The sequence below is a fragment of the Pelodiscus sinensis genome, chromosome 6 (assembly GCF_049634645.1).
Source record: "Pelodiscus sinensis isolate JC-2024 chromosome 6, ASM4963464v1, whole genome shotgun sequence".
NCBI lineage: Eukaryota > Metazoa > Chordata > Testudines > Trionychidae > Pelodiscus > Pelodiscus sinensis.
In genome coordinates, this window is record NC_134716.1 from 32,056,357 (window position 1) to 32,076,462 (window position 20,106).

The window sequence follows — 20,106 nt, forward strand, 5'->3', positions numbered from 1 at the left end:
CAAAATAGGTTCCCCGTCCCTCCCATAAATAAAGACAATGCTGAAACGTTTTGTGTTGGACATATTATTTTATTTAATGAAGCCTGGCCAACAAGCTCCCAACTGGGGCCAAGCCCCCATCTGGCCGCAGCATAATAACACTCCTGAACCGCCCAGAGACCCAAACCCTGAGCCCATTCTGCACCTCAGCTCCTCTCATCCCCAAACTTTTGTACTACCCACATCCCCATTCTTTTGCCACAATACTCCTGCACCATCCACACACTGCAAACCTGTGTCCTGAGCCCATCATATACCCAGTCCCCTGCCCAGAGTCCCTCATGCACCCCAACCCAAACTCCTACACCTCCACAAGCCTGCATCTTGTTCAGCCCCCCAACACTCTTCATCCAGGAGCCCCTTTCCTGAGCTCGCATCCCCTTCTCCATCTCCTCCTGCACTGAAATTCTCTTTCAGAGCTTGCACCTCTCACCCCCTTCCCACACCCAAATCCCTCGTTCCCACCCCAGAACCTGCACCTCCTGTCTCAATCCAGTGAGAGTAAGGACTGGGGATGGCTTGTGATGCAGAGGAGGGGAATGCAGGGCCTCAAGGAAAAGGTGGGGTCTTGAGGAAGGGATGGGTAGATCTCAGCTAGCCCTGACTTTTAAAAGTGACCTTGGGTGTAAAAAGGTTGGAGACCACTGTTGTAAGGTATGCAGCTGCACAGTTGCAGTTCAGCTGCTCCCCTCCCCCCTATTCCCCCCCCCCCCCCCGCCTCTTCTGCACTACCGCTCTTGACATCTGCCTTGGAGCTGTTCTCAGGAGCCTCCTGCTTGCTATGCAAGAGAGGAAAAGGGGAGGCATGTTAAAGTCAGATGCCCCACTCCATCGAGCCCCCCCCTCCCTATGCTGTCACAGCTATAGTCTTGTGTCTGGACTTCCTGGCCTACTTACAAGGGCAAGGTACTTGAAGTGAAGCCAATACACATCTGACTGCCCCTCTCTCTAACACACTCATACAGTGTGTGCATCTGCTGGCCGGTCTCTTGTCCAATTGGGCACTGTGCAGCTGTGGATGCACCATTCTGTGGAGAGAATGATGCAGGATAACGTGGGTTCATCATCATGTTCCTCTTCTGCAAAGAAGTGTTTGCAGCCATTGCCATGTGTCTGTTATGGGTCCTCCCTCGGCCCAGTCCCTGCGGCCTTGTAGAGTGTGAGGCTACATTAACCATGTGTTAATCCCCAAGGGCTCAGCCAAGTGCTAGTTCATCATTTAATAGCAAGACATCCCCTGGGAAATAGTCCACCCTCTGACTCCTCCAAGCTTCACAATCATCATTGCTCTGTGTAGTATTAAACTGTTCAAAATTGTTTAAAACGTATACTGTATATGTATATACTATCTTTTGTCTGCTGGAAAAAAATACCACCTTCCCTTAATTCTTATGGGGAAATTGGATTCACTTAACATTACTTTGCTTTAAGTAGCATTTCTCACAACATTAAATGAGGAGTTAACTGTATTAACTACACAATTTAAACAGCTTCGTGTGCAAGTGAGAGTGCTTTGTGTAATAACCTCTGATTCGAGTTCCTTCTGAAGTAAAGTTTTGTTGTTTTTTATAATTCAATGCCCAGTCCTGCAAACTCTCCTTCATGTAAGCAGTTCTACTGATTTCAGTAGAACTACATGTATGAATATGGATTACTCAATTGAGTAAAGGTTGCAGGTGTTGGGTGTTCACTTTACAGATTCTTACGGCAGAGAATGTCTTAACTATGTTCTGGACAATGCCATGAAAATTTATGGCCCTACATAAATATTTTACAATAAGGATGTGAGTGGCATTATATCTCTGGCAAAAGCAAGTTTGAACTCAGAAAGGATGACCATATTGTTTTTAGTGTAGCAAAAGCTAGTTGTACTAAATGACGACATAACCAAACCATTTGAGCATGATCTTGCATTGTCCTGCTTCTTGCAATGCTCTAGCCTACTCAATGTTTAACATAGAAAGGAATATTACACTGAGATGACATAATGCTGAATGCCTTTTGTGTTGATAGGTATCCATGAATGAGTTGATATTCGCTCCTGGATCCAGATGACTTGCAATTTAGTTCAGAAAGGTATGTTTGTATGCATCATAACACTAGTATGTAACGCTGATAAAGTAAAGCGGTAATTAAAAGATGCAATTTAAATTCTTTATCTTCAAATGTAAATGCCAAGGAATCCATAACTTAGCCAGTGGGGAATATGATTTATTTGTTAACTGTGTTGCTTTACTGCAATTAGCATGTACAACATCACTCATTACCTTGCATCTTTGGAGATACAGTATGTCAGTTTAGCCACAGATCTTGGGTCCCTTGGGCACCAAGGATGTGCCATCACAAATTTAGGTGTAGATCATGGTTTACACCAATTATTGCATACATAAAACTTGTCTTGGAGTCTGTTCATAAACCAGTCTTTGACTTCATCTGTTTTTTTATATAAACATGCCTGGAATATAATCTTGAATGATGGAGGGTCTAGTTCTTAAATACTGCTAGGTCTGTGAATGTGCCTGTACCTAATGGTGACATCAACTTAGACTTCCCATCTATATAAAATGACCTAATTGCAAGAAACCAAGGGAGTTGCATGCAGTGGTGTTTCAAGGGGAAAAAGGAATCTTTCAGATTGTGTTCAAGGACCAAAGGGGGAGAAGGGAATGCAGAAGATATTTAATTGGATTCCAGTAAAAGGCTGATAGTATGTCTGGGCAATCTTGTTCTCCAAATCTTGTTTACTATTTATCTATATCAGGGCTACTCAACTTTGGAAGCCCCAGGGGCCACAATGATACTCACAGCACATACTGAAGGCCACAACTGAAGTGTGGTTGCATATACATGCAAATAGCTTCTTTCACACTGACGGCATGAATACAAAGATTAAGGCAAGACTACACAACACACAGGCCCCATTTAAGTGAGTTCTGCTGACATTAACAAAATGCAATATTTACCTGATTTCCACCCATAAGACAGCACTTTTAGTGAGCAATTAAACTACTAAGAACTTAACTACTAAAACGCATATCAACAGAAGACCATTGTATTGACTACTTTTTTGTTTTGGCTCCCACATGTTGAGCCCCATGTAAACCCAAACCGAACCACGGGCCGCAAACAAATGGGCCCATGGGCCACATGTTGAGTAGCCCTGATTTATATTAGCTTTTTGCCTGGGAGCCTCCCTTGTGCTAGATGCTGCACTAAACCAGAACAAAAAGACCATCCCTGTCCCAGAGAGCTTACAGTCTAAGTAAACACTAAAAACTTTATTCAAGTTGGCTTGAATATGAAAAAAGACAGGTGAGTTTCAGAGTTGAAGGCCTATATAACCAAAGGAAGTTGACAAGTGATCACTTGTCAGCTATCTAGTGCAATATTATGCTTGGTTATGTTGCTAGACCTGGGTTCATTGAGCATTCTTTCATAATCTAAAAGACAGAGTAAACAGCATGTTATTGAATATCCACTGATACTAACTAGGAAAAGTTACTGATATTATTAAGAAAAGAAATAATATAGACTGACCTATACAGATTAGGAACATGGATGAAAATTACAAAATTAGAATAAACTTGGGGAAAATGCAAATTAATATCAGGAGTAAAACAATGCCAAACATGTATCTACCTATTGGAGAGAGAAACTTGTAAAACAGTAATGTTGAAAAAAAAAATTAATATATGCGCACATGCATGCATGCATGCATAAAATGTAAAAGATGGTGAAAGTGCATAGCAAACGAGGCATGTTATATACTATTAGCCTCTTTTCAACTCTGAAAGTGAGAGGCCAAAAGAAACTCTCAACTAACTTTTTTTTTTTAGGAGAGTCTTTACACAATTTATTAACCTACTACTATTCTCTCTAAAAGAAGCTTGGTAAGTGGGGGGGCGACAAATTAAATAGTATTTATGGTTTTAAAAAGACTTGTTTGTCCCTTAGATGTCGTCTGTTACTGAAAATGGAGATGCCCCTGCTGGAAAACAAAATGAGGAGAAAACCTATAAAAAGGTAAATGTGACCAGTAACCTTCCTTTTCTAAGGTTTTTTTCCTCTTGTATCCATTTAGTGTAGAGCAGGCATGTCCAAAGTCCGGCCCGCGGGCCAATTGCGGTCCGTGTTCCGGTTTAATACGTCCCCCCAGGTAATTTGGCAATATCTATCTTTTATGGCCCCCAACGAATCCGTATGTATTGAGATGAATACATTGTAAAATCTCAGTTAATGTCAGTTGGTCTAAATCAGTTATAAATATATTTGACACAACATGTATACTTGGTGTTATGTTCCTGTTCATATTTTTTGAACTTAAAAGTTGACAGACAACCTTTATTACCAATAATATGTAATGTACTTTACAATGTTCCTGACATATATTTCAGCTTCCTGGATTTTTTTTTTCATCTGGTCTTCAGATATGAAAGGCAGAGTGATTTAACACCTGTTTAGATTTGTCATCCATGTGACGAAATGAAAAGTATGCCGCTTGCAATAAACTTTGCATAAAATAGTTAATTTGCATTTAATTTTAATGGTTCAAAGAATGTCAGGCAAAATGGTCGGCCCTCACGCATGTTCACTTCATCAAATTTGGCCCTCTTTGAAAAAAGTTTGGACACTCCTGGTGTAGAGTATCAGTGCTACAGCTTGTCTTCTAGAAACTTAAGAAAAAAAGTGGTGAGCAGCCCGTGGGCCACATGCGGCCCATGAGATATTTTCTTTGACTGTTGCCCACAATCAGGGTTACCAGATTCAGCTGATTTCCATCCAAGTCTTCCCACCGGAATTACTAACGTGACACACAGGTAAAGCAAGGGCACGTGAAGTGTGATGCTTGCTGATTGCACAGAATACTCACTCTGCAAGCTATCCACTTCCTCTGCATCCAATCCGTGCTGCAACGATTAAATTGGCACAAAAAACAATAGTAAGTACACGAGCACAGTTGGCAAAACTATCCTATCCCAGTAGACCAGTGAGGGGCAACCGAAGCTAGTGAGTGGGCTGCATGAGCGGCCCTCCATCTCAGTGGGCTGCACGATTGTTGTACTCAAGACCATCTCTTGGGATAGGGTTGTCTTGCTAACTGCGCTTGTGTACGTAGAATCTGCGGGGCTTTGCCGATTGAGTTGTAGTCAGTGCTTTGATTGGATGCAGAGGGAGTGCAGGGCTGTCACAATGTGTACAACCATCTCTCCCCCTCCCACTTCACATCTCGTTGCTTTTGTAATAGGAAAAAACTACATGGGCGAAAACCAGCGGAATCTGGCAACCTTGTGAATAGGTGATGGTAAACAAAATGTCTCGTGGGCCACACGTAGCACCCCAAAGGGCCCCCTGCCGCCCTTGGGACACAGGTTGCCCATCACTGCAGTAGACCATGTTGGTTACGACAGTCTTGCAGAGCACTGAGATGGAGAGCTGCTCGAGTAGCCTGCTCACTAGCCTAGATTGCACACTGCTGGTCTAGAATGTATTTTCTTGGACATTTCTCTGTGTGCATAGGAGTTTAACACTTGAGAATTCCTTCTACGCCTTAAAAGTAGAAGAAAATGGATCTTCCTCTCCCTGAACTTTGCACTTGTAAGTCAAACATTCATGAGGTTAGGCCTTTGGATGCTATTCACTTCAGTCCTTTCTCTTTTGTAACAGTATACCAAGATCGATACCCAGTGTGATTACTCAGTATTAACTTTTTAAAATACACACCTTGATATAGCATGGGTAATTCTTAGCTCCTAGCAACAGAGATATTTCTGTTGCTAAAAACACTATTGTCAGAGAATCTAGTACAGTAAGTTCTCAAATGCTTCAAATGATTTTTGCTGTCTCTCTTGACTACAAATTAACTTTCCTTCATATTTTGTGTGGTTTTTGTTTTGTATGGGTTTTTAGGTAATTTTGTTTAATAGATAACTGAATGCCTTTTATTTATTTCTTACGGCAGTAATCTCTATAGTAATTGTATGTGTGTCAGAGTGGAACAGAGACTGTTTGGGTGCTATATGGTAACTTTCTTGTTGCTGCTGCTTCCTCTTCTTGATTTTATGTGGGTGACACTGAGAGTCTCTTATTGACAATGATAGTACCCACAATAAGCTTTTTAAAATTAAAAATGAAATACAAATGCAGGAAAAAAAATCAATATCTTAAGAGAACAAATTCTTGGCTGCTGAAGTCTGTTCTCTCCTTTTGGTTACTGGCACTGCTTCTTGCAGTACGGACGTTCCCTTTGTTATGTGTTTGTACAACACATAGTACAGCTGAGCTCTGGCCTGTAAGTTCTTGCATTACCAATAATAAATGATCATTTTTCCATGTGTGCAGTTTTGATATAACTCTGTTGGTAAAGTCCAGGAGGAATTTAAACATTCCATTCTAATTCTTCCTTTCCTTGGCAGCCATGCTCACAGCATGTGGGTGGCTTAAAATTCCAGACCCTTTTCGTTCCTCAAAGCAGCAGGAAGTTGTTGGTTGGTTTTTTAATTTTTTTTTAAACCGGGTTTATCGTTGTGACTTTTTTTTTGTTGTAGTTTGTGTCAGTCTCCCTCAGGGATATAACAAAAGGCTGGATTCATTGCTCCAGGAAACTAAGAGAATCTTTCCCTGTCCCCAACCCCTAAATTAGCCACTGTTTCTTGTCACAGCACCAGTCCCATAATGCTTTGCAGTTCTTTGTAGCTGATTTTTAATTATAGGAAATGCCCTGAGATTGACAAGTTGTATATTCTAAAACTATTTTTTTAAAGTGTGTTTATATACAATATCAGATGGATCCAGTTTTGTTGGTAAATCAAGTATGCTATCCTAGTGCAAAATGACACTAGTCGTGTCTGGAAAAATCTCCAGTGAAGCAGTAAAAGAGCATTACAGCATCAGCAGATCATTGTTGCTTTTTTTTTAAGGAAGAACTGAGAGCTGACTTAAGTTTTTGCTGTCAGTATGTTCGTAGCTAGGAAAAGTACAGAGATTACAAGTATTTTTGTGAGTCAGTACCTTTATACGGACTGCCCAACGCACTAGTTATTCTGCAGGAATTTCTTCATATTAATTTGAGGAAAGTCAGAGTGGTTGAGGTTTTAGTTGCTTAATGTTGTGGGATTTGGGGTCAAAATCCTGTTCTGGACAGGTAAGAGTTTGTGCTTTTTCCCCTTAATATAGTTAACAGGCCAGATTTGCTCCAGATTGATGACGGTTAACAAGAATAAGTCTTCCTAGAGCTAGACTGCAGCAGTGGAAGCTTCTTGCAATCCCTGTTCCTTCACAGGCCCAGAGCTGGAGGCACATTTTCAAAAGTGGGCCCAGAGATGTGCTAATTCAGTGACTCTCCCTGGCCGTGTTTGGCTGGGCTCCTGTACAGCCTCAGCAGGATTTCAAAGATGTTCTCTCCCTGAGTGACACACCCACCCCACAAAACACAATTGTCCCTGTGTTTGGGGTAACTCAGGCCCAGTAGTAGCAATTTATGGAACTTTACTATAGCACTGATTAAGTAAAATACATAAGCATGTGCTTAGGTGCTTTCCTGAATCCAGACCTGAAATGGCTTTGTAGGAGTCTAATTTGCAGGCAGATTCCTTGCAGATACATACAACAACACTTAAAGATTTAGCAATGTTTACGTGACAAAAATCAAATCATATCTTTAGGGCCACATTCAGTTCTGGTACAACTTTACTGAAGTCCAATGGAGTTGCACCTGCTTTACACAAGGGCTGAATTTATTTAGCGCATAATATTTAAAAAGCAAAACTATTTATAAGATGCACAAAAAAGGCTTGTGCATTAGAGGATGTATTTTGCATCTTAATAGCTTATTTCCTGTGTGTGTTCATCTCTCATAGTAATATTCCATGACTATAGTGTTTGTAGAGGTTTAGTAATATTTATAAATACATACCAAAAAGGAATATGTTACATGGAAAATTTCTACTTGTGATGTAAAATCCAGTGAATTTCCCCCCCCCCCCGCCCCCGGTGAAATGAAGTCATATAAATGAGCTATAGCAGTATATTCCATGTGCCATGCCGAGAGAGAAATAGATTTTAATAAACTTCTATATTTTAAGCAACTCATTTAACTGCTTTAAATAATATACATACATCTTGATTGGTTTTGCTGAGTTGATGAAGATTCTAGGTATAACCTAAGGAGTCTAATCTCTCTAATCAAGTAATTGGGTTAAAGAGATACAGAAACTTCACAGATACACCCAACACAGTTTTTTTACATTGATGTGAATGGGTGGCAGGCCTGCCAATCAGAGGGGACAAAGGAGTCAATTGCCCTGATGATTCTAAAGGGTCTGGGGATTCGCGCAGCACCACGCAGCATGCTCAGGGTGGCTTTGAGGGCCAGAGAGGGGCTGACACACTGCAGTCTGGGCAGCGCTGAGGCCCCTCCCCTTGCCCGGGGGCCTGGTTTGGCTGTAGGCTCCCCTGGTAGGTGGACTTCTACTCAGGTGGCTAACCAGTGCTGTTGTCCATGCCACTGTGTCCACAGTGCTGGGTTTTTTTGTGCCGTAGCTGGAGCAAAACGGCATTTGTGTGTCTGCCGAGGTTGGGAAGCATGATCTCAGCTGCAGTGTAGACCTATGCCTTCACAGAAGAGTGGCATATATTGGAACTTCTGTTGGGTATCTCATGCAGTCTTCTGGGTGCCTGAGAGGTTCACTTGCCTGAAACACCCCACTGAAGTTACAGGCTCAGCTGATAGTCTCCAAGGATGCTGCAACCTCTGCTGTGGCTCCCATGCAAGTTACAACAGGCAGTAGAGGGGGCTGCATGCCCTGATTAGGGCATAGAACTTCTGCAGGTTCCCAGCCACAGAAGAGCTCCGAAATCTGGTCTCCAGTGAAAGATAAACCAGATATTGGAAGATAAACCTGTCACTTGTCACTATGATGAGGTGGCTGGGGAATCCACTGGTCCATGTTGGGTATGTATGACGATGCAGGTTGAACTTCTCTAGTTTGGCACTCACTGGTCTGGCAACATTGTGGTCCGGCATGATTTTAGTTAGCCAGATTGCCAGTTATCATAGGGGTGGTCAGGTTTCCTCTGATCCCATAACGTTTGTTTACAGCCATCAGTCCTGGCTCTCAGTGTTCTGTGCTGTAGTTTAGCTCTAATTTACCCCTAAATGTCTTCTAAGAGCCCAGTAATCCGTGGAAAGGTTGGTAATGCTGCCAAACAATATTGTCCTCCTATGGTCCGGAAAATTCTCTAGTTTGGCACCAGTCAGATCCAAAGGGTGCCAGACTAGAGAGGTTCAACCTGTAAAGTTGTGGTCTCCAGTGAACTAGCCATACTCAACTGGCCAAATGTGGCTTGTGTGTTGGACACCAAAGCTGTGAAGGCAAGGCTGAAGGCAAAACAAATGTGGAAAACATGTATTGCCTCTGTTCTGGAAGTTGTAGCAAAAGTAAATGCATAATCTAGGTATTAGTAATGACTTTACACCTCTGCTTTCTCTACCTTCAGCTGCTTCTGCTCTACATTTTACCATAAATGCTTTATATAACCCTTTCAGTACTGCACTTAAACAGAGGATCAGTTTCTTTGTGACTGCAATTTATATCTCCTTTTGCCAGCATGGGTCACTGCACATCTGGGAGGGAGGGAGGGAGGGGAAGAAAGGGGGGGAAATGCACCCAGGTGAGGGAAGTTGATGAGTGAATGGCTTTAACTTCCACCATGGGATGCTAGCTATACAAGCCCTGTGCTAGGACTCTGAGTGTGAATGCACTGAGTTACCACATCCTCTAGTTGCCATAGGTATGTTCCTTTTTTCCCTTGCTATCACCCCCCACTTCTGGTACTGTGCTGAAGAGAGAGGGATACATAGGTGGAAGCTGGTAAAAGCTAAAGTGAACCTATCCCTTTTCGTTTACGTTCCGCTCCCAGTGGGTTAGGTAAATAAAGCTAGCCTGGAATATTAAAATGAACTTCAGTATTTTTATAAGTGACCTCTTCCTTTTGCGTGCTTGATTTCTTTAAAGGCATAGCACACTCACAGCTCTCACTTGGAGTTATGGGTGCTCCCCACTTCCAAAATTGAGGCCCAGGTTTTTCTCACATTGAGCAACCAGAATCAATGAACACTCTTAAAATGTAAGCTTAGTGTACATTTTCAAATGGTAGAGAAAATGAACAAATACTTCAGACTCTCTTTTGCCCGGCTTCATTGTGTGCAGCATGCTTTGATTAAAACTGGGCAAAAAAAAAAAACATTTTAGTAACTCCAAAGCTAGAAAAACATAATTATTTTAATTGAATTTCCCACAGAGCTGCCCAGCAGTGATCACAACCATTCATAAAACAGTCACAAGAAATCTGTTTCCCAACCCTGTTTTGACCAGCATTGGAAAGTGAAAATGATATGAAAATGAGAACAATGTCGCAATTGTTTTGACTTGGTAATTACAATGAAAGAGAGTTGCAGTGCGATTACATGTTCAGTATAAAAATATTATTCAATGTAAGAAGCAACAACCACCATTGTGTTGAGATGTGAGTCTAAGAGGCTGGGTTGAGGGATGAATTAAGAACAGGGAGTAGAACTGTGTGACAGATGGCTTTCTGAGCTGAGGAGGGGGCAAACATAGCCTCTTGCTCCTGATCTTTAACCTTTGTAGCTGCCCCTATATCTCTGCCACTAACCTTTTGTACTTTTCCAGATCCACCACTCCCTGCAGCTTCTCATAACTGCATCTATAAGATAAGAGTAAATGTTTTCTTTCTTCCTGCTCTCAAGCGATAGATTGTTTGTTTTATTGCAGTTAGGCTTGGCCTATAGGTCTGGAAGTCACATTTGCTGCCAGCACAGCAGATGTGCAGCCATAACAACAAAGGTGACCTTGCTCTCTGGAGAGGAAAAGTAAAGTATCGGTGTCTACCCACCAAGCAGTACCAAGGTCAGAGAAAGGGGTATATATGGGACTGAAGTCACAGATCTAGGCGTACCCACAAACAATAGATGAATGTCCTTGCTGGTACTCAGGGTGCATTCTGAAATTGGGGATATTAGTATGCAGCAACTTAGTTACAAACGGTGATGAAATAGTAGGATTATGCAGCTCAGACCACTGAAAAGCAAGGAGGAAGAGACATTTATTTTTGTGTAGTGATGTGACATTTTGAGTCTCGTCTCGCTTTGGTACCAAGTGTGACTGCCTGAGAAATGACCAGCAATGACAGGGAATGTAGCCACAAAAAGCTCAGCAAAGAACAGTTAAAATGGGTGCTGTCTTAGAGAGACCAGGAAAACAGCAGCCACCCAGTGCTGGATGTTGTCTTGGCAGCAGCAGTGAATGTAAGGTTAACTGGACACTGCACTAACAGATCTCTTTTAAAATGGGACTAGGAGAGGAAATATCAGTATATCACTTGCTGTAAGCTTAGGTAGTTTGGCTTAAGAGTCCTAGAAATTTGACAAAATTCTTTTATTTTCATGAGACTGGAAAAGATGTTTGCATTGGATTGAAAAAGTTCCTATGCGTAGATTGTTACTTATGATAAATAAGTATGACTGAAGAACAACTGCTTCCTTGTAGTCAAAAGTTCCTAGAGCATGAATGTGACTCAGAGCTGATCCAAATCATTTTGATTAAAAAAAAAAAAGGAAGTTTCTAGTATTTTCTTAAAATTAGTGGGTACTGCCTTTTATCTGTAGTCCCTTGTTCAGATTTATCATTGTGCAGTAGTGATATAATTTAATAACACTGCTGGTTAAAAATTATAGACCATGTACCTTCATGTAAATCAACCTTCAGTTAGAGACTTCTCTCACGTAAGAGTTGTATCTGAATTAAGCATGTCCCAGAGAAGGAAGCAATCCTCCAATCTGAAACTGCAGTGGGAACTGTAGTTTAATAGGCACAAGGGTTTCTAAATGAATGCAGTTGCAACAGGGTTAAGAATTTCTATAAACCTGTTGGAACTCTGGGACTTGAATTACGGTGAGAAGAGTAGAAAATGCATTGCTTTTTTGTTTACAACAGCCAGGTGACTAGAACAAGCAGGCAGGGAACAGGTAAAATGGATTGCTTGTGGTATACAGGATAGGGGAATTATGGGATACGGAATCCACCCATTCGGGTGGGGAAGAGGGACAACTGCAGATTTCTGCACAGGCAGCGGGAGAAAGGAGTGGGCTGCTGGAAATCACCTTATAGAAACTATGGCTGCAGGACAGAAAGTCACTGATAATTTCCCTGTATAGTCTTGCCTTTGGGCATGAAACAGTGAACGGTGGAAAGGTCCAAGGCTGGGCAATTGCCTATCCCTACTGTTTCTTATAGCACTGATAAAGAGCATGGTGATTATTAGTATTTAGCAATAGAATTACAGTAGCATTTAAACATTGTGAACCAGTTCTTGGCCCTATTATGCTAGATGCTGAGTATAGACATAGTGAGTCCTTCTCCTGAAGAGTCCAGTATAATTGACAAGGGATGGAACAAAGCAAGTATTCTTTCATTTTTTTAATATATAAGAAAGAAGAGGCACAGAGAGACTAGTTATTTTGTGTGTCACACTAGCATGGTAGGCAGTACACAGGGAATGGGAAGACACATACTTTCTCCATAGAGAGTTTATAATCCCATGTCTAAAACTGAGTGACAGAAGAGAAAGGGGACTGACTGAATGAGGGTAGTAATTATATCAATATTGTTGTGCAGTTACTCTAGGCATGTGCTTATCTCGGTGGTTCAATTAAGGTACCTCAGGTGTATTTAATATTTAGAGAGCAGTGGGAAGTACCTTGATTTGGTTATTTGGGGCACTGCAGTAAAACCCAGGCCTATGGATGCAAATTCAGTGAAGAAAGAATAGCAACTTAGGGTGTATCTGCATTACTGGTGACCGATAAGGATTCTATGTGTGGCCTATGAGACATTTTTGTTTTCCGGTACCCGTGCCTAGTGTTGCCAGATTCCACTGGCTTCCCCATAGTTCCACTGGATTACACATAGTTTCCCCCCCTCCCTCCCTCACCGAATATTATTAAAATGACACACATATAAAGCAAGGGCACGTAAAATGAGGCGCATGCTGATTGCACACAACATTTACTGAGAGCCATGTGCTCCCTCTGCCTCCAATCAAAGCACTGCTGCAGTTCAATCCGCACACACTGCAAATTCTAGTTACGCAGGCGCAGTTAGCAAAACTACTCTATTGTGGGAGACCATCTTGATTACGACAGTCTTGTGGCCCACTGAGATGGAGCGCCAGTCATGCGGCCCCCTCACTAGCCTAGGTTGCCCGTCACTGAACTATAATGTAAAGAAAATCCCATGGCCCCAAGTCTCAAAGTCAGAGTCAATTGAAGGACAGTGAAGTTTAAAAAAAAAAATGCAATGTTCCATCTTGGGCCGCAGCTAGCCTTTGAAACCCAGTGAGCAGAGGGAGGACTGGACTATAACCTAAGCCTGAATGTCTGGACTGCTACTTTTAGCCAGGCAGCCCAAGAAAAGCAAGACAGTCTTTTCTGTAACCTTCCAGCCAGTTCACAAGGTCACTAACAAAACTTATTAAAATGCAACCATTTTAAATAATTTCATCTGTATAAAATGTTAGGCAGCATAAACATATTCTAGTGGTTTCCACAGATCCATCTTAAAATAGAAAACTCTGCCTGTAGCCAATATAATATCATTAAAATCTTAGTTATTACATTCACAGGATCATGTGGTGACTTAATACCCCATTTGAAAGGATTTAAGGTCTTGTTTATTGCGTTATTGAGAAACTGCTTGAATGTCAGCTAGTTACCGGCTTTCAGCTGGGGGTGAGGTACAAGAAACAAAAGTCTATTTACAGTGTGTTGAGGTAATAATACACCTGGCAACATATCAAGTCTAAGAAACTTTCTCACCAGTGAAAATGAACTATGGGTACACAAAGCTTAATGGGAGCACTTGAATGATGTTGTGACCTAATTCTATAGCCTTTTGTCAGGCCTGCTACTTTTTTAGTATCCAAGTAACATGTTTCTCTTACATAAACCTTTCAGTGTAAGTATTTATATAGAAGGCTACATACTTTTTAAAGTTAAAAATCGGTACTAATACCAAAAAAGAGAAATGAACATGTCACAGAATGAAAGCAAAGTTATTTTAGAGCTTCATTTCAGGTGCTAGCCAATAAACAAACCAATGATGCAAAAACATTTCACATAGGTGTTTATCCGTGAAATACTGGAAAAACACCTAAAATGGTTACTTGCATAAAGGGCTTATCTATGTGGAACAATAATAATGATATAGGGGTGTGATTTCTAAAGTACTTTAACGTTTGTGTCTAAATTGGGCCTGTTGGTGTACACAGAGGTTCCCTAGAATGCTTTAATATAGTGCTGTTTTGAAATAGTACTACATGAAAGCATGCTAGAGGACTTCAGAAAGAGATTATAATATACACAAATGTGATTATTTTTGGACACCTACAAGTTCAAATTGCTTAAAGCCTAAAATGAAATGATAAAACCCTGAAAAAAGGAGAGCCCTAGTGGTTCACATGAGGGCGCTAGGGGCAAGAGCTGATGGAAGAGGAGTTCCATTTCCAATCTGTGCATGTGGATGCCAGGATACCTTAAAATTCATATATCGTTGGCTCCAGTCAAAGATGTCAGGGTGGGTGACGGTTTGCAGTGATAGAACTTAGGACTTGAGGGAATGGTTTCATGGTATATTCCTCTAATATTACTATTTTCACAATTTGATAATCTGTGAACTGATCACAGTGCCCAACTGAGCCCTTTAAAAGATCAGTCTGAGGCTCCAAGCAGAAGTTTGGCACTCTACGGGGGGTAATGGGTCACAAACTCTGGGTTCACTCTTTAGGAGGAACTGTTTGGAGTAAAAGATGGATTTCCTCCTGGAACGCCCTCAGTGGGAAAGAGGAATACAGCTCTGCATGGAATATAACTGCACATTGAGCTGGTCCTATTCTGTGCACCTATCCAAATAACGTTAGACAAATATTTAAAATCAGTTTGCAGTTTAGAATAAACCTTTTAAAGAGTGGGGAGGCGAGAAGATTCTTTTCTGCAGCTTAGGCCCAGACTATCGCCTTTCACAAAATAGCCAGCCATAGGGGACGCACCGCAATGTTTTCACAGCACGGTAACTGCATAAGGCTGGAGGCTTCATAGTCAAGGTTGTCAGGATCTCCAGTTTCAATGCAGAATGGGGATCCAAGCACATGAATCGCCATCCAAACAACGAAGCAGAATTCCCTCCCACTGGTCTCCCTTTTACCCTGACAGGATGCTAGCTCCTGGTCTCTGCAGGCATTTGCATCCTCAGTATTGCTGCATTTTCACACATACTTAAAATATTAGGCTCTGATCAACAAAGCATTGAAGCATGTGTGAGAATCTGAGTACCTGGATTTATTTATGCATGTGCTTAATTTTCAACAAGCACTTAAGGGCAACCCATAGGACCCTAGTGAGAGAGCTAATGTGTTTCAATCAGTCAATCAAACCTCAGTCAATTTGCTGAAAAGGTGGGTGCTATCATCTTCTCCCTTCAGGGCTGTGGCTTTTTTTTTTTAAAGCTCAGGATGTGAAACTCTTTCCTGTCTTCACACCAACACCCACACTGCCTCTGAATATTGGGAGGGAGAGGCATTCACTTCAGTTCTGTGCTGCTCCTTCTGCTGGCTACTAGGCTTTTCGTGGCCCTTTCTCTAGTGAAGTAGGGGAAGGAGAACATCTCTTATTTATTTATTTACTTTGCAAAAGTCTCAAATTCCAGAGCTCTCTTCTTCTTTGCAGTGCCACTACAATACATAGTTTGCCCAATAAGAACCTCTCTCTCTCATTGTGATTTTCCTTCTGTACAGCACAGTAGGAGCCATTTAAAAAAAATGTTCATACTTTTTACAAGGATGATACTACCAGATCTAGTACTCCTTCCTAATGCAAGTCTAGTGTGTCTACCTCAAGATTGTTACATCATAATTGCCATTAAATATAAAAGAACCCTTTTAACTGTTGCACTGTATACAAATATTTTGCTAGTAATATAGCAAGGCCTTGTATGTGGCAACTATCTTCAATTTAATGCAGAAAAAGCACTGGAATTCTAATTAAATGTATTTATCTCATCTAGAAAAGCTACAAAGCTCCTTAGATGTTTAATCTGATATTTTTACTTCTAAACATGGAGATGCTAATATATATGTATATAGTTTTCTACAGTATATAGCTCTGAACCTCAAAGCAATGTTGTTTTCCTTTTTATTGAAAAAATATGAAAGGGCAGATGAGTGGCTGACAGAGCATTAAACATTGGAGCCAAAAATCTGCTTTTGGGCAGTGGCATGATGTGCTATCCAACTGAAGTCATAGGAGTCGGAGATGCATAGCTGAGGGCAGATTTTGTCCCAGATAGTGCTATTTAACAACTCTTTAATTGTGCAACTAAGCAGACGTATGGGTTGAACAGCATGTAGCAACACAATGTTTAGAAATATTAGCATGCATAAGTCTGAGTGGAAGTGGCCCAACAGTTCATGAAAGTGTGATTCGGAGATGAAGAGGAAACCATAGAAGGAGAAAAGGAGTTGACTAATAGGGTGGGCACTACACTATTTTCAGTAACAGACACAAACCGTATGTGTGAAACCTAAGTCAAGAAGCCAGTTCGTTTCATAGCATAAGGTTAATGAACCACACATATCAGTGTTGATCATGTTGATTGTCCCTAGGTTGCCATTTCTAGTATTCTAAAATATGCTGCTTCCCAGTTGTGTGATCTTGGGATTTTTGTGCAGTTGTGCTTAATGATGGAGGGGCTAAGGGAAATCTTCTGAACCTTTTCATGAAGCTAAAATGAGGGAAAAATCAATTTCACTCAATAAAAGAAGAGAATTCTTCATACTGAAGATCTCTGAACTTTATTGCCAATTCTATTGCACTAGTCTTGAAAGGGAATTTAAAAATATACCGGACATGGTTTGAAACTTGATCTTGAACTGTAGTGCTGTCCTATAATACTATCACAGGGAACTATGAGTTCCATGAGTGAAGGAAAAAATTCAAATCAGGAGTGGAATTTTCCCACTAAACAGTAAGATATTTTAACCCCCAAGAAATATATCGTTGCAGCAATAAGATAGGGGATCTAAGACTTGTCTGCACTAGTACTCTTGAAGGCAAAACTTTTACCTACGCCTACACTGCATTGCTCTTCTGAAAAAAGCTATGCAAATTGCAATTTGGGTAGCTTTTTCTGCTTCCTTTTTTGGAAGAGGCTTTTTTGACATTTGGCTCGTCTACACTGGGCCAAATGTCAGGAAAAAAAAAAACCTTTCAGAACATCCCTCCTTCTTCGTAAAGCAAGGTTTACAGGGATGCCGAAAAAATATCAGAAGAGCAGACATGTTCCCTGGACACAGCAGAGTTTTTCCGGGATAGCTGCAGTGTAGACATAGCCTTAGAGAAGCACTTCCCTAAGACTCAGGGACCAGCTGTCAAATGTCTTAAGTTTGTAGTCTTCCCTTGTGCATCTCTTCTCCCCCCCCCCCCTTCTCCACCCCGTCCCCCAACCACACACACTGCCCTGGACTACACTCTTAAGGACAAAATAAAACTGGAATAAATGTTCAGTGATAGACTCCCAACTTTTTTTTTTAAATACATGTTGCCTTGTCATCTGATGCAATTCTTAATACTGGATTGACTCTCACTTAAAGGTTGGTGGCCCACGCTTTCCTGAAACAGTATAACAATGGTTCTATGTCTGTTAGCCACCAGTGGCTGGGTGTTACAGCTGTCCTTTGATTCCAGCTGCTATAAATAGTATTAAAAGAAGTCAACACCACTATACTTTCCCAATGTTACTTCTTCACATAAACAATTGGTGTGGTTACTCAAAGGATGGTGACTGATTGCACTGACCAGTTCTACCTCTACTGGCAATCCTGAATGCAAAATCTTGGAAAATCTTTAAGATGTGATCCATGATATGAAAAAAGCTTAAGAACTTCTGCCCTACAAGGTGCTACGTGGTAATTTGTGCATACTTGAGAAAACCTTCCACAACAGCTCATGTTGCTGCCTAATAGTGATGGCATGGTTAATGTCCTTTTTGGTTCCCTGTTTCTTTCACCTGATTTGTCTGAAATCCTTTGAAAATAATAAGTTGCAATTCCTCATTATTTGCCACATTGTCAGTCTCCAGCCCTCCCTCCAGCCCTATACTAGATGGGTGTCCAGTTGTGTACCAAGAATCTGCCTGGATGAATACCAACTTAAACAAAGTGACATAATTAGTGCTTATGCAGGGCATTAATCATTCATGAATAAAGGCTGTTCAGGGAAAGAAATGGGAATCTTCTTAACACACACAAGACAAATTGTTTTCCAGTAGAAGGAGCACTTTAAGAAGGACTCTGTTGTTTTGTTCCACCAAATGACCTGTTATGAACTGTTATGTAAGTGCCTGTTTTGTGGTGTTAATTATTTAAAACAAGTACACATCAATACACCATTTCACATTTTTAAAAGTCACCACAGCACATGCACTTTTGAGAACTAAAGTAAGATCTAGTATCTGAGACTGAAGCCTTTCCTGGTGTAATTCCTAGTTAGTTCAATTAAATTGTGCTGTTCAGATATTTTCATCTGCATTGAGAATTTACCATTTTACTCAGATGTCTTTCACTCTCATCATCTTTTTGCTTGATTTTAAAAAAAAAAACAAAAACCTTGAAACATGCAACTGTGCTCTTGGCGGGGGTCTAAGGAACCTTGTGTTCCCATCCTTGCTTTTTGACTTGTTACACTCACCTGTCCCATTTTTATTGAGAAGCTACACAGAGCAGGGACACTCACTCTGAGCCCAGTTCAGCTACCCTTACTCCACAATCAGGAGTGCCCACTGCATTACTGTGTGAAGGCTGCCTGCTCCTATGTATGTAAATGGCAAAACTCACAAGCTGATCAATGTAAGGATGGCAGAGCTGAGCCGTACATGTACTGTACCTAGCACCAGATGACCCAGTTCTGATTGGGGCTTTAGATAGTGACTAAGAAAATAGAATGTCTTAGTAACTTATAAAGTATAAAGTGCAGTGCTTTCCTATCCGGATAGTTAGAAATGCTGTTGATTCTGATATTCTTTCTCTGGTCGTTATGAGAGTCTGTACAATAGAATTGGAACCGAATAATGCTGCAGCAATATTAAACTTTTGTTTTGATCACCAATGTTAAACTTTTGACACCTTTGCTGCTGCTGTTAATTTCTCACCAATATATAATAAACTAGACTATATATTCAAGAGCTCAACTGTCAGCGTCAATAGTCAATATCAACTCTGCATGCACTGTTAAGCCCTTACAATTCGGGAGGCTATGCCCTGTAAGATGATGGGTGGTATTTCAAAATTATTGAAGCGATTTTGATGTCCAATTCCCATGGTAATTAGGACAGTTCCCATATCCAGATCCCTTAGGCATTTTTGAAAATTGTAGCCTACGCCAATTGTATAAGATATGTTTTAGATTTGAGGCCTCAGCTACATCACAGCATCTCTTTGAAGCTTTTATTTCTGAATAGCAGTTAACTCCACTAGAGGTGAATCTCTTGTCTTGCTTTCCAACTTGAAAAATGCATCTGACGAAGTGGGTCTTTGCCCACGAAAGCTTATGCTCCTACACTTCAGTTAGTCTATAAGGTGCCACAGGACTCCTCGTCGCTTTTGCAGATTCAGACTAACACGGCTACCCCTCTGATACTCAACTTGAAAAAGTAAAGCTGACCAGGTACCAATGAAAGAATTACTTTAAAATAACATGCTCTCTTCAAAGAGTACTCATGATAAAGAGAAGGAATCCAGATATAGTAAACTGCTATTGTAATACTGCTTATTTTCTTTTTTTCAGACTGCATCATCTGCTATTAAAGGAACTATTCAACTGGGAATAGGATACACAGTAGGTAACCTCACCTCTAAACCAGACAGAGATGTACTTATGCAAGACTTCTATGTAGTGGAAAGTGTGTTTTTACCCAGGTAAGATCAATCCTATGTAACATA

At 41.0% G+C, this 20,106-nt stretch overlaps 1 protein-coding gene across 3 annotated transcripts in view; it reads left to right on the forward strand.

Annotated features, from left to right (window-relative positions):
• The window catches only part of PIP5K1B (phosphatidylinositol-4-phosphate 5-kinase type 1 beta), a 169,397-nt gene that overhangs the window by 58,818 nt on the left and 90,473 nt on the right, over positions 1–20,106 (forward strand). For all 3 annotated transcript variants that reach the window (XM_006137852.4, XM_006137851.4, XM_075931678.1), the window contains exons 2-4: positions 2,053–2,115; positions 3,994–4,062; positions 19,952–20,082. In XM_006137852.4, coding sequence (XP_006137914.2) covers positions 3,994–4,062; positions 19,952–20,082 — 200 coding nt within the window. In that variant the 5' untranslated portion in view covers positions 2,053–2,115. The remainder of the gene's footprint in view (positions 1–2,052; positions 2,116–3,993; positions 4,063–19,951; positions 20,083–20,106) is intronic.